The 13,742-nt window shown below is 43.4% G+C and overlaps 1 protein-coding gene across 1 annotated transcript in view; it reads right to left on the reverse strand.

Moving 5' to 3' along the window:
* Positions 1-7,525: 7,525 nt before the first annotated feature.
* Positions 7,526-13,742, reverse strand: part of PGAM2 (phosphoglycerate mutase 2) — a 33,068-nt gene continuing 26,851 nt past the window's right edge. Inside the window, exon 3 of the mRNA XM_033950377.1 lies at positions 7,526-8,633. Within this exon, the coding sequence (XP_033806268.1) occupies positions 8,464-8,633 (170 nt within the window). The 3' untranslated portion in view covers positions 7,526-8,463. The remainder of the gene's footprint in view (positions 8,634-13,742) is intronic.

Here is a 13,742-nt window from a genome sequence, read left to right on the forward strand (position 1 = left end):
AGAGCTCACTCAAGACGCAGGAGAGATGAAAGATGACTTGCAAACCTACCAACTCACTCTCAGATGCTGGCAGATTTCAGATCACTTTCTCTCTTTTTTGGGCAAAAGTTTTGAAAATGCTGCCTGCACATTATATTTTAAAATTCTACAGAATTTTCCATTGTTGTTTTGGACCATTTTTGCATGGAATTTCCTCTATCATAAAACCTAAAATTCCTGCCTACCTTTTCCCTCCTCAGGCTCCAACTTCCCAGTTCACTCTTTCACCTATAATTCTGTCCCCAAGGTCTTATTCCCCCTCCCCTCCCTCCTAGGTACTCACCCCTACTTCTTATTCTTCCTTCCTAGGGTTACCATATGGCTCCAGGAAAAGGAGGGCAGATTGAGACATCCAGGTTTTACTTCCTTTGAAAGCAATGGAAGCAAGAACAGACTGAGACATCCAGGTTTTACTTGCACTGAAAGCAATGGAAGTAAAACCCGGATGTCTCAATCCGTCCTCTTTTTCCTGAAGCCATATGATAACCATTTTCCTCCCTCCAATTACACAACCCCACCTACCTCTATTTTTTTCTCCTCCTTTCCCCATCTTTCATTGTTTATCTCCCCCCTCCTCCATGGCATACCCTCAAGTTGATCTCCCAACCACTAGTGGCACACTCTCAGCTTGCTCTGACCCTACCCCATCCCTATGGCACATTGTCAGCTTTCTCTGTCACTCCATCACCATGGCACAATCACTTTGCTCCCCCTCCCTTCCATCCCCATGTCACACCCAAGACTGGGATCTGGCATCAAAAGGATTCATTCAAAGCTACCCAGGGATTTATTTTTTAATTTTATATTCCCCACCAACTCAGCTTGAAATGACAGTCCTTGATCAGAGAACATTCACCAGGGCTGCTTCCATCCAGACCCCTTCAATTCAATCATGGGTCCTAAATCCGTCCACCAGGTGTCGCCACTGTACAATGATTAGGACCCCTCTCCCCAGACAGTGAGTTATGCCACATCAGCATCCCCATTCCCCAGTTCCAGCCAAGCCAGAGAGCGAAAATCCTACATAAGTAATCAAATCCAGGACCCACCATATAGCAGTTAGGCCATCGAGTGGACTTGTCACTGGATTACTGAGCTAGACCCTGGCTGCTCTTTTCTACGCAACGTGTGAAGTACCACAGAATATTTATCTAGTAACTTCCCATCATGCTCTTTCTGACTCATAGTCACCTCATGCCTCTCATGAAGGTGCAACCAGGTCATTGTTGAATTGTGGCCTCCGGACACCTACAAAGCTGCCTCCTTGAACAGCTCTATATCCTTAATTATATGACACTAAGAACCAATTGTAGCACTAAAAGGGATTTTAAAAATCAAAAGCCAGAAAAAGCAAAGGTTTAAACTTCCTTGGAGTTCAAGGTAGGGAGAGAAGGAGAAGCAGAAGAGTTGCTTGTAGCTGTCCAATTCAGCCTGCTGTCCCCCAGCAGTGAGCTTTGCTCCTTGTGTGCCATCCAAGATCATAAAAGCTATTTCATGTGACCTGAAGACCTTACTGTTGTGCCAGTGGGCAAGATGCTTTTAATCTTTAAACGCAACATATACAGGGCAGCAAACATCTTTAAAAAAAAAAACTATTTTACCCCTCCTCACGTTCTTTCCATTTATGTTTCTTATTTTTTTTCTTCTTTAAAGTATTAATTTTGTAACTTTATCCCTTTATTCCCCACGTATTCAATTTTGTCTGTATGTTTGTTCGTCTAACCCATTATAACTAAATTTTATGTTTATTTTATACTTTACTGTAACTCGCTTAGCAAATTATGGATAAGCGATTTATCAAATTTAAATAAACTTGAACTTGAAACTTGGGTTATCATTGTACCCTTTTTCACCATGCCAAGGAAAAGATGTTGGGTGTTGGCACCTCATCTAGGTAAACTTAGAGGATTTAATAGCTTTTGCAGCTGAGAATCACTGCGTATGGGTTCCAAGGTAGGTTCAAAAGCAGTTCAGACACACATATACAGGGTGAGGTAAAAACAAACAAAAAATGTAACCCCTAGAGATACTGTTTTGAATTTCAATGAGAAATTTTATGTACTTAGTCTCATATGTATTACTATTAAACAACATTTAATTTTCTTAAGCTATGTTTACGTTATTGACATTATACCATTACTACCTAGTGATTTTTGCACATTAAAAATGTTTCAGCTAAAACACAGTAAAATAACATAATTCAAACGATACGATTAACAATGTGCCAGAAATTTACGGTCACTGTGAATGCTCTCAGTGTCCAGCCCCCACCGCCCCGCCAGCTTTAACACGGGCCTGTGGTCACTTTGGGACATTCTTAAGAGCCTTGTTGATTGGTTCCTGATGCAGGCTGTCCCAAATCCATCCTTCAGTTCGGTGATTGCAGTTTTGGGTGGAGCTTGTGATAGGCCTCCAACATATTAACAGTTAGTTGGTACCCCGTTTTTCTCTTGCTTTCAAATAATGATAGTTTTACAGTGCAAATATTTTTGAAGGTGCAAAAATAGCAGGGTGGTCACGCTACAGTCAGTAACTTCACCATATTTAAAGGTAATCTCATTCCACTTGACACATAAACGTAGATAATAACAACGAATAAAGCTTTGAAATTTGAAGCGGTTGCTCAGGAGGCAGTAAAAAACTCTAGGGGTTACTTTTATTTTTGCCTCACTCAGTATGTTATGTGTGTGTATTCGCTATAATAAAACCCTTAGCGCGCATGCGCACTTGAAACTCCGTGTGTCCGTGCTTTGTGCCTCCGCATGCACAGTAGGAGCCTGCACGGAGTTTCAAGTGCGCATGTGCACTAAGGGTTTTATTATTCCCATCGCAAGAAGGAGCTTGCGGCAGTTTCCACATCGCCCTCCCTCCGAGATGCTGCAAGCCCTGAGCCAGTGTAGATGGCTGAAGCCTGGCTGAAGGCGGACAAGGAAGAGCTGCAAGAGCTCTGCAGAGGCAAGAGGTGCTGGATTCGGGGGAGGGAGTGGGAGAAGAGAGAGATGTTGTACTCAAGTGAGGAAAAGAGAGAGAGACAGATGGATGAAAAGGACAGAGGTGCTACAAGGGGGACAGGGAGAGATAGACTTCAGGAAGGATGAAGGGGGCAGGAGAGAGAGAAAGATGGCCTTGGGGAAGGATGGAGGGGACAGGAAAGGGAAAGATGGGAAAAGGGGTGAAACAGGGTCAGAGAGAGATGGTAGAGAGTGTGAAAGGGGGAAAGGGAGAGATGAAAATGGTAGGACCACTGCTGCTTTGGGGCACTGAGGGAGGAGGGGTTGGTACATCAGGACCGCTGCTGCCACCTCGGGTAAGTAATGATGGTCCAGGAATCCAGACCCAAACGGAGCAAAAGGCCCTGTCAGGTGATAAATGCAATGGAGGATCTATGAGGGCCAAAAGGGTACAGAGGACTAAGGAAACGGTGAAAGGTGAGGTGGTGGAACTGGGATCAGTGGGAGGCAGGGTCCGGGCATGGTAGAGGCGGGGCATGGGTGGGGTCAGGGTATAGGTGGGGCTATTCTAGCACCCGTTACTATAACAAATGTAACAGGCTAAAACACTAGTGTATACAGTATATATATATATATGTATATATACACACACGTCTACTAAGTAGGAGGGCAGAAATGTTTCTTTGAAAGAAACAAAAGCATTCTCTTTTGCTTTGAGATTCATTTTCATGCCTGTAGGGGTTACAAGAGCACAGAGGGATTAAGTTTCTTTTCTTTTGTTGCTGTTTTTTTTCTTTCCTCCTCCCTGGCAGCCTCCATAATAACAACACTCAAACAGACCCACTGTGAGAGCGATATCATTTATATATTAATACACTGTTGTCATGGTACACAGAGCTGTAACAAGCCACATCACTCTGTTTGTCCCATGAGACATTAAGGATTCGCTCCACGTCACATACTGAGTCAGGGTTCCCCAAACCTACGATAAAAGGTAAATGTGGTCTTCCAGTTCATGTAGATTTACCTAGTGAATATTAACAGTGCATAGCTTGAAAACCAGGCTGGTTGTGAGGTCAACAGGACAGGCTTGGGATGCACCAGCACGTGGACTTGGGTCTTTGAGTTCAGTTCTGCCCACCAGATACATATGCTACTGCAGGTAAGGGGGGCACAAACCCTAAAATGATTAATCAAAGCTTCCAGTTTAATGAAATACAAGTTTTTCATGTTTTCCTGTTTTTATGTTTACAGCACTTTTTTCTTTTGTTTAATTTGACTCAAAATTGTATATGTCCACTTTTCTTGAGTTTTTGTTTTGGCTCTTTCCTCTGTCTGGATATTTGCATATATGAAACATGTATGAGGGGCCGCTGAAAAGTTCTCAGCCCAATCAACAAAGCTGGTGCAGTCTCCATTGAGGACTATATACTTAGTCCAGCTATTTTCTACTTTTTTCATTCCGTATTTTTCCATGAGAACAAAAAAAGTGGAAAATCATCGGCCTAAGTGTATAGCCCTTGATGGAGATTGCCCCAGCTTTGTTCGTTGGGCTGAGAACTTTTCAGCAGCCCCTCATACTTCTGTCCACTCAGTTTTCACCATAGCTAGGTTTTGGGGTTTTTTGGTGGGGGGGGGGGGGTTAAGAGAAAGTATTTTGCTTTCACCATTTATATTTTTTTGGGTTTACTGATTTTTATCTTGCAGACTCACTTTCTTCCTACTCCGTCACATCCATCCAGTGCACTCCGATTTTTTTTTTTTACTCCCCAGCTAGGATAATAAAATTATATCTGCTATATTTATTTGGAGGGAAAAAAATGAGATGGCAAAGATTGAGTCCTGTAAGGCAGTGATTCCCAACCCTGTCCTGGAGGAACACCAGGCCAATCGGGTTTTCAGGCTAGCCCTAATGAATATGCATGAGAGAGATTTGCATATGATGGAAGTGATAGGCATGCAAATTTGCTTCATGCATATTCATTAGGGCTAGCCTGAAAACCCAATTGGCCTGGTGTTCCTCCAGGACAGGGTTGGGAACCACTGCTGTAAGGAACAAACAACAATAGTCCTCCTTGTTTAGAAATACCATTAGAACATAAGAAGATAAGAATAGCCTTACTGGGTCAAACCAATGGTCCATCAAGCCCAGTAGCCTATTCTCACAGTGGCCAAGCCAGGTCCTTAGTACCTGGCCAAAACCCAAGAAGTAGCAACATTCCATGCTATCGATCAAGAAGTGTGTTTGCCTGCCTTTTAGCCAACAGGTTCCAAGAAAGAAGCATGGAATGTTGCTACTCCTTGGGTTTTGGCCAGGTACTAGAGATCTGGCTCCATGTCATAAGGCTCATCCAGTCCTGGTTCTGCCACATTGTATCTATGGTCTTGTATTCCAATTTTGGAAGCATAGCAGGACTATGTATCCACAGGTGGAGCAAGGCAAGTCAAGAATGGATTAAGGTTACTAAACTGTGTTAAGAGAATAACACAAGATTTTTTTCCATTTAACATGCATTAACTTGGCGCCATTTTCGATTGATCTAAAATCACTGGTCAGATCGGATGGCGATAGTAACATAGGTAAGGAGAGATGCTTGAATTTGTATATGGAAAATTGTGGTTAGATGTGTGGCCTAACCAGAAGGTTGTGTCTCTTTATAGGAACCCAGCCTTGAAAAAGCGCCTTAGCGCGAAACATGTTGGCGCAAGAAGTCCCTATAATGACCAGAAACTAAGATAACTTCCCTTTATCAGTATTACATTTATAAAGCAATCAATATTGTTAAAAAATATATTTAAATGACATAAAATTAAGTCAATGTAATAATATAAGTAAAATCGATCTAGGGATGATTTTGCACATCAAGCTTAGCGTGGTGATAAAGTTTGAACGTGGAGTGGTGCATCTGAGGATTGATATAACATTTATAGGGAGGTGGATTTGGAGGTTAAATCCATCTGAATTACTATTTTCATAGCAATTGAATGTTATACCTTTAAGTGCCTATTAGTGACTGTTATTTGTCTTTAAAGCATGTTTGGCAACCCACTGTGAGACATTAATGAGATGAAAAGCATACAGATATATGCAAAATACCTCTTTATTATGCAATTTGAATTGCATAATTTGTGTTTAATTTCACAAGCTGTGTAACTCATTATCTTTGAACCACACTAGTGCATGACCTGGTGATCCTAGGTTCCATCATAGAGGAGCCAGTGGATTTCTAATTGTCTTGCCTACTCCTGATCCCCTACCAGCAAAGATTTCCCTGAGCAAACCTCCCCCCTCCCCCCCTCATCCCCATGGAGCAGCCATCCCCGCCCCACACATACTTTCTAGAAGTGACACTCCAACCCCCCAGAACAGATTCTTCCAAAGTGGAACTACCATTAGGCATTGATCAGTGCAATTTTGGTGCAGTATGCCTACAGGGCAATAGCAACTGGAGCTATCTAGGATAAGCCTGGTAGGTTGTAGGTTGGGATGGGAGGTTAGGAGAATGGAGAGCTTCTTTGGGAAGGGGTAAAACGCGGACCTCACGGACCTGACGGACCTCGCGGATCTAAACCCGTACGGCCTTAAAAATCTGAGGTCCGTGTCGGTCCGTGTCCCTGCCGCTTGTACTTTCTGTCGCTGACAGATATTGATTGAGATTTGAGCGCTGACGGATCCTTCTCAGCATAGGGAGGGAAAAGTGTTAGGATCCGTCAGCGCTAAAAATCTCTTCGAGGTCTGTCAGAGCCAGAGACTAGTGCTGGAGTTTGGAGACTTCTTTTCCATAACGCACGTCCAAAACCTATGTCCCCGCTCTCTTGGCTTCTGCTCTGCTGCTCCAGCACTAGTCTCTGGCTCTGACAGACCTCGAAGAGATTTTTAGCGCTGACGGATCCTAACACTTTTCCCTCCCTATGCTGAGACGGATCCGTCAGCGCTAAAATCTCTTCGAGGTCTGTCAGCGACAGAAAGTACAAGCGGCAGGGACACGGACCGACACGGACCTCAGATTTTTAAGGCCGTACGGGTTTAGATCCGCGAGGTCCGTCAGGTCCGTGAGGTCCGCGTTTTACCCCTTCCCAGCTTCTTTCAAGATGAGGATGGATCTCTTTGAAGAAGGGGATGGAGGGGTGTCTGTTGGGGATTTCTGATCTGGCAGTCTTGGGGTAGGCACGATAATTTAAAAAAACAAACAAACCACTGACCCCATTAAAAAGTAGCAATCTACCAGGAATGCCCAATATTTCTGGCTGCAGCTACATAAATCGATATTTTTAGTGCCTGTTGTCAGAAACAAGAGTGCCAGAATAGTCCAAAGCTAAATTGGAATTGATTTGAGTTTCCTTCCACTGAGTGTGTGTGAAGTAAGGTCTTCCAGTTACTCTGTGTGCCTACTTTCCCACTTACAGCTGTGAACAGCATCTGACCCATTTAGGATGAAATCTCTGTCCTTACATATGTCTGTTCCTGTAGAATGAAACAAAATGAGGAGGTACACTTCGATGTAGCAGTTTCTCGAAAGCTAGTCACAAAGGTATAAAGTTAGTCCAATGACCTTTATTTCTATGCAGTAAAAACTGGAAATGATATCATGTCAGGAAAATACTGCCTGCATGGAAACGTGAATGTTAGCAAGATATCAATCACCAGCCAATGATGCGTTGCCAAGTGGTTGGTAGGAATCATGCAGAATATCTATCTTAGCTCTATTGACTCATCATTGGTCCTTTGGAGGTGCAATGCCACTTCTCATGCTCTACATTGGACTCTAAGATGAACAGCATAAGTTCAGTGACCCATGGACACTAACTGAATGAATGGGGTATTTATCCTATTCATTCTATGTTATGAGCTTTTGACAGGAAAATAATAGAAATTAGAAAGGAAAGAAAATAGAAGGAAAATAATAGAAATTACAGAGGAGGACGAAAAGGATAGAAGCTGTCAACCAACCCAGAATAGCCATGAGCTAAGCAGAATTTAATAACCACGTCCTGTCCCACTGCATTAGGGGAAAAGCAACTGCGTATTTGCAACACAACAAATTCCGCAATGCATTGGAACAGAAGATATACAAAATACCAATGAACCATGAATGAGGCTGCTTTGCTTATTGTCAAATAGCTTATAGCTTGAGTTGGATGGCAGTGCTACAAAAGAAGGAACCAGGGGGATTCCAGGGAATAAACACCAGAACTGCCAAGTTACTCAGTTCCAAGAAGGAGTTATTAGGCATTATGGGGACTGAAGTATAGATTTCAATGGGTAGAATCAGGGGCTATAAATCCCACACTCTTTAGACTGTAAATTCAAAACCAGGATTGGCCAAACAAGTCTCAATTCTTGAGCTAAGCAACTTGTCATCTCTGGGGCATGTTGGCATAGGAGAACATCAAAGATAATCATGTACAATGGGTGCTGATGTCTCATGGGCAAGGATGCACCAGTGTGGGGGCAGGGGCAGTCATGTTGCCTTCACTTCTTGACCTTCCCCTGAGCAGCCACAGCCTCCATTGCCTTGCGTACGGTCTCTTCATCCCCCAGGAACTGCATGGGCTTTAGGGGCTTCAGGTTGTCATCAAGCTCATAAACAATAGGGATGCCTGTGGGCAGGTTCAGCTCCATAATCGCTGCATCTGACATGTCTAATGAGGAAGAAGTAAGAAAAAAAGAAAAAAAGCTTTTAAAAGAAGGAGAGAGAAAAATGCCCCTAGCCGGGCTCTGTGCCAAGAGAAATTATAGCATAAAGAATAGGACATCTCAATCCTAGCTCCACCCTACTATATGCATGGACTTGTGGTTCTAATTTTCCTCTGAGCTTTAAACTACAAATCCCTGCATGCATTGAGCAAATCCTAACTCTTATGACATGATCAGCAAAGATCATACCCAACCAACTCCTGATGGGGGGAGGAAACAGTTATTCTCTTTTCTCTAAAATATTGTGCCCAGACCTCCTGAAGCAAGTTTACAGGATGACTCCAGGTTATCAAAGACAGACTGACCCAGATCAGGTTTTAGGCCTGCTGAACCTATGGACTTGTAGTTCCTGTTTCTCTCAGAAAAGCAAACTACAAATCTAGAGATGCCATGGAGCAAAATCAGACATAAGAAATAAGAGTTGCCATACTGGGACAGACTGAAGGTCCATCAAGCCCAGTATCCTGTTTCCAACAGTGGCCAACCCAGGTCACAAGTACCTGGCAATATCCCAAAGAGTAAAACAGATTTTATGCTGCTTATCCTAGGAATATGCAGTGGATTTCCCCATCTCAATAATGGCTTATGGACTTTGTTTTAGGAAATTTTCCAAACTTTTTTAAAACCCTGCTAAGCTAAGCTAACTGGATCATGTTGCTACATTGGGCTCTAGATATTCCATGACAGATTGATTAGGTCCTGAGCTTATCCCCACTGCATGTAGAGACTAAAAATAGCAAGGCTAATAAGCAAGTCTAGAGCCAGCTGGCAACCTCAAAGATGCAAAGGGTGGACCACCCCAAAGAATGAAATGGAATGCCACAGAGTAAGATTTCTTAGATGGACCACCAAAATTCAGCAGGACTTAGCCAGCTGGGAACAGCTCCCAGTCAGCTACCAAGTCCTGTTTGGTCAGCTATCCGCAAGTATTCAGCAGGAGATAGCCGGTCACCACCAATTTACATTGGCTGGCCAGTTAAGACACACAGCAAGATAGACCTGCCTAAAATGCAGGTCTGTCTTTAGCTGTTTTGCCTTAGCTATCCAATGAAAATCAGCTTGGCTGGCTAAATGCAAGCTGCAGAACTTTGCCCTAGATATTCAATTCAGGGGTCAGATAGAGTCCTGGCATTGAATATCCAGAATCGTCATGGCCCATGGGTTGAATATTGGGACCGGTGTGTCCAGGGTATAAATCTAGAACAATAAAGTATTGTATATTGCTTTGAAAATCAACAAATATATAATTAATTTCATCATAAAATATTTGCTTTGTGTAATGCCTCTAAAGGGTATATACAGAATGGAGGCCATATAAGACAGTTTTAAAAATAATTTGTTCATATAATGAAGGAGTTGTCTGGGTAAATTCTCCAAGTTGGAACTGCCCTCCCCTTAGGAACTAAAAATATCTGCACACAATAGTTTTCAAAGTACATTTATTTTCTAGTTGCAGAGCAGGAGGAGGTAATGTACACAAGAAGGTGTGCTCAGAATTCTTCCTACTGGTTGGGCCACTTAACTTTCCTTCTTATGGGCTTGCATACAAAGCAGTAAGGCCAGGTAAGATAGGACTGCATTGCTGGGAAGGAGGAGCAGCACTTATATAACAGTCAGCGTGTCTATAGAAGACATTATGGCCAACACAAGGCCTTGAGCATCTGCACATGCTCCAGGCCCACTGGGTTCCAACTCTTCTGAACTTCCTGTTTCACAAGGAATGAGACCCAGCAGGTCATGTGTATGCATGGATGCTCAAGGCCTGCACTAGCTGCAATGTCTTCCATAGGCATACTGATTGCTGTGTAGATACAGCCCTGAGGGGTTAAGGAAGGAAAGGGAAGCCATTGAACCCCTTGGGTTGGGAGAAGGGGAGGTAAAGTGAGTAAGGAAGTTGAGAGATACTGTATACCACAAGAGTAGAAGGTAGAGAAATGGAGATACTGAATTATAGTTGGGGGGGAACTAGAGGAGATGCTGGATGTGAGTAAGGTAAGAGGAGAGCCTTGAGCTACCTCAGGATAGGTGATGTGCCTTACTGAATTTCACCTAGGATGTCAGATACCCTTGGTTCACCTAGGGCAGTGGTCTTTGCTAATTTATAAGCAAGGGCCATATTGGGTCCAAAGGGGTGAAGGAGAGCCAACAAATATGTTCCTACTTTGGGTCATGACACTAATGATGCTTCTTGACATTCATTCCTACCAGAACACTTGGCCTTGATCACACATGTAGAACAACACAACACCCTATACAAATACAGGACTACAAACTAAAAATCCTAATATATACAAATGAAACCCTAAGATGCCAGACTCTGCATGCATTCAGTACAACACCAGAGAAATAGAAACAAATGCATTTCTTCCTGAACAGTGCAAAATATAGACAGCAGATGTAAATTCTGAAAAATGACACATTTCAATCACTAAATTGAAAATAAAATAATTTTTCCTACCTTTGTTGTCTGGCGATTTTATTTTTCTAATTGTCTTTCCCCAGTCTCTGGTTGCACTTCCTTCTGTCTGTGCTCTTAACTGTGTTTCCAGGGCCTTCTTATGAATTTGCTGTATTTCTTTCCTTTACTTTCTGCCCTACATCCATCTTTGGCATCAACTTTTAATATGCAACTCTTCAATTGTTCTGCTTCTTTCTCAAATCTATCTACTTTTCCATGTCTTCCCCACATACACCATCTCCTCCCTCTATCTGCCCTTCCCCTCCATTCACGTGTACCAACTCCTTCCTCTTTCTTTTCCCATATTCCTGTCTTTTCTTTAAATAGCACTTTTCTATCTCTGTTCCCTTCCTCATCCCTCTCATTCCTGTGCATCATCTCCTCCCTCTATCTTCCCTTCCTCTCCATCCTTGAGCAGCATCTATTCTCTCTACCCCTCTCTGGTGATCTGACAGCTTTCTCCTCTCCTTCCCATAGTCTGGCATCAGTCTCCCCTCATTTCTTCCCTTATCCTCCTATATGGTCTGGAATCCATCTGTCCTTCTCTTCCCCCCTCTCCCCTACCTCTCTCTCCTCCTTCCCTGGTCTGGCATTTCTCTCTCCTTCCCTCCCTCCCAATCTCCTTTCCTTTCCCCTTTCTTGTGATCTGATATCTCCCTCCTCTCCTTCCCTTCCTTCTTCCTCCCTACCCTAGTCTAAATCTGAAACCGTCGGCACAATGCACGGCAGCGACAAAGAAAGCAAATAGAATGTTAGGCATGATAAAGAAAGGAATCACGAGTAGATTGGAGAAAGTTATAATGCCGCTTTATAGAGCAATGGTCAGACCTCACTTGGAATACTGTGTCCATCATTGGTCTCCCAACCTAAAGAAGGATATAAAACTGCTGGAAAGGGTGCAGAGACAAGCAATGAAGCTAATAAAAGGTATGGAGAACTTGGAATATGAGGAACAACTTAAGAGACTGGGAGGGGATATGATCGAGATTTTCAAAATACTGAAAGGAATCGACAAAATAGAGCAGGAAAAAAATTATTTACAATGTCCAATGTGACATGGACAAGAGGACATGGACTGAAGCTAAGGGGGAACAAATCCAGGACAAATATCAGGAAGTTCTGCTTCACGCAACGAGTGGTGGACACCTGGAATGCTCTCCCAGAGGAGGTTATTGCGGAATCCACCGTTCTAGGATTTAAAAGCAAACTAGATGCACATCGCCTTACAAGAGGAATAGAGGGATATGGGTGACTAAAATTATGCCAGGTGTACACGTGTGCGGATCGCCGGACTTGATGGACCGAAGGTCTGATCCAGAGATGGCAGTTCTTATGTTCTTTCTCCTCCTTCCCTTCTCTGGTCTGACATCTCTCTCTCCTTCCCTCCCCCTCCAGTATTCCATATCCTTCCCTTTCTCACTTCTTGTGATATGGTCTCTCCTCTTCCCTCATCTTCCTCCCTACCATGGTCTGGCATCTCTGTCTTCCCCTTCCCCTTCCCTTTCCCTTCCCTCCCCTGAATATCTGGCATCTCTTTCTTTTTTTCCCCCTCTCCATCCCAGCAGTCCAGCATAATAATCACCACTTCTGTGATTTCCCCACAACCTCCCCTGTATTCCTCTCCTTCATGGTATCCGATACAGCAGTGCGAGTGAAGTAAACACTCTGCCTTCACCAGCTGCTACTGCTTCCCACCTATGCAGGGACAGGAAGCAATAGCAGAGGGAAAACTTCCGGGTTTACCTCACTCACGCTGCTGGCGGCCCACAGAGAGAAAGAGCAGCTGCAGCAACAAATCTCACAGGAGAGGGGGGTGGACCTCCAGACTGCAGTGGAGCCCCCCAAAAGGTCTCAGTGGGCCACCATTGGCTCACAGGCCTTGCGATGAAGACCACTGACCTAGCATGTCAGATACCCTTGGGACAACCGTGGAAAGCAGTATCAGAAACTTGGGCTCTAATGAGTGAGGGATGGAGCTCAAAAGGTGCAAAAGTGAGACTCTTCAAATGTGTTGCACAGTCCTAATAAGTGAAATTTGCAGTCCCTAAAACCTTAGATTAAATAGGCCCAAGGAGGCTGAGCAATGACCCACCAGAGTTTGTCATCCTCCTAGTTAATGTATGTAATTGGAAACTGGTGCAAAATCTGTGCTTTAACTTGCATTAAATACCACTGCCTGTAAAAGTTTAGTGTAGAAGACAAAATAAGAAAATGTCAGAAAAAAGAGGAGGAAGGGTGGCAGCAGATGGATTTTGGCAAAAGGTCCCTTCTGATACAAAGTCATTAATTAGAGATTTGATGATGTGTCTAAAAATCAGAAGGCATAATATTTATAAATTCTACCTTTTCTTTATGCATTTTTCTGTTTCACCAAGAACACATGGCATAGGAGATTGAGCTTTATTGCTCGGAGACAATCTGCTCCTTCCTGCTGGTGGTCCTCTTTTGAAAAGGCAATGAATTCAGGGGCTCACTTGGTAGATTAAGTGATTGCTTAGGCTGGCAGCTTCATTGGGGGCGGGAGGCGAGAGTAGCTGAGTCAAAGTAAAACCGCCACACAAACACAATGAACTATCAGAACATTCTTTTCCCCATA

This window comes from Geotrypetes seraphini, chromosome 6, assembly GCF_902459505.1.
Source record: "Geotrypetes seraphini chromosome 6, aGeoSer1.1, whole genome shotgun sequence".
Taxonomy (NCBI): Eukaryota; Metazoa; Chordata; class Amphibia; order Gymnophiona; family Dermophiidae; genus Geotrypetes; species Geotrypetes seraphini.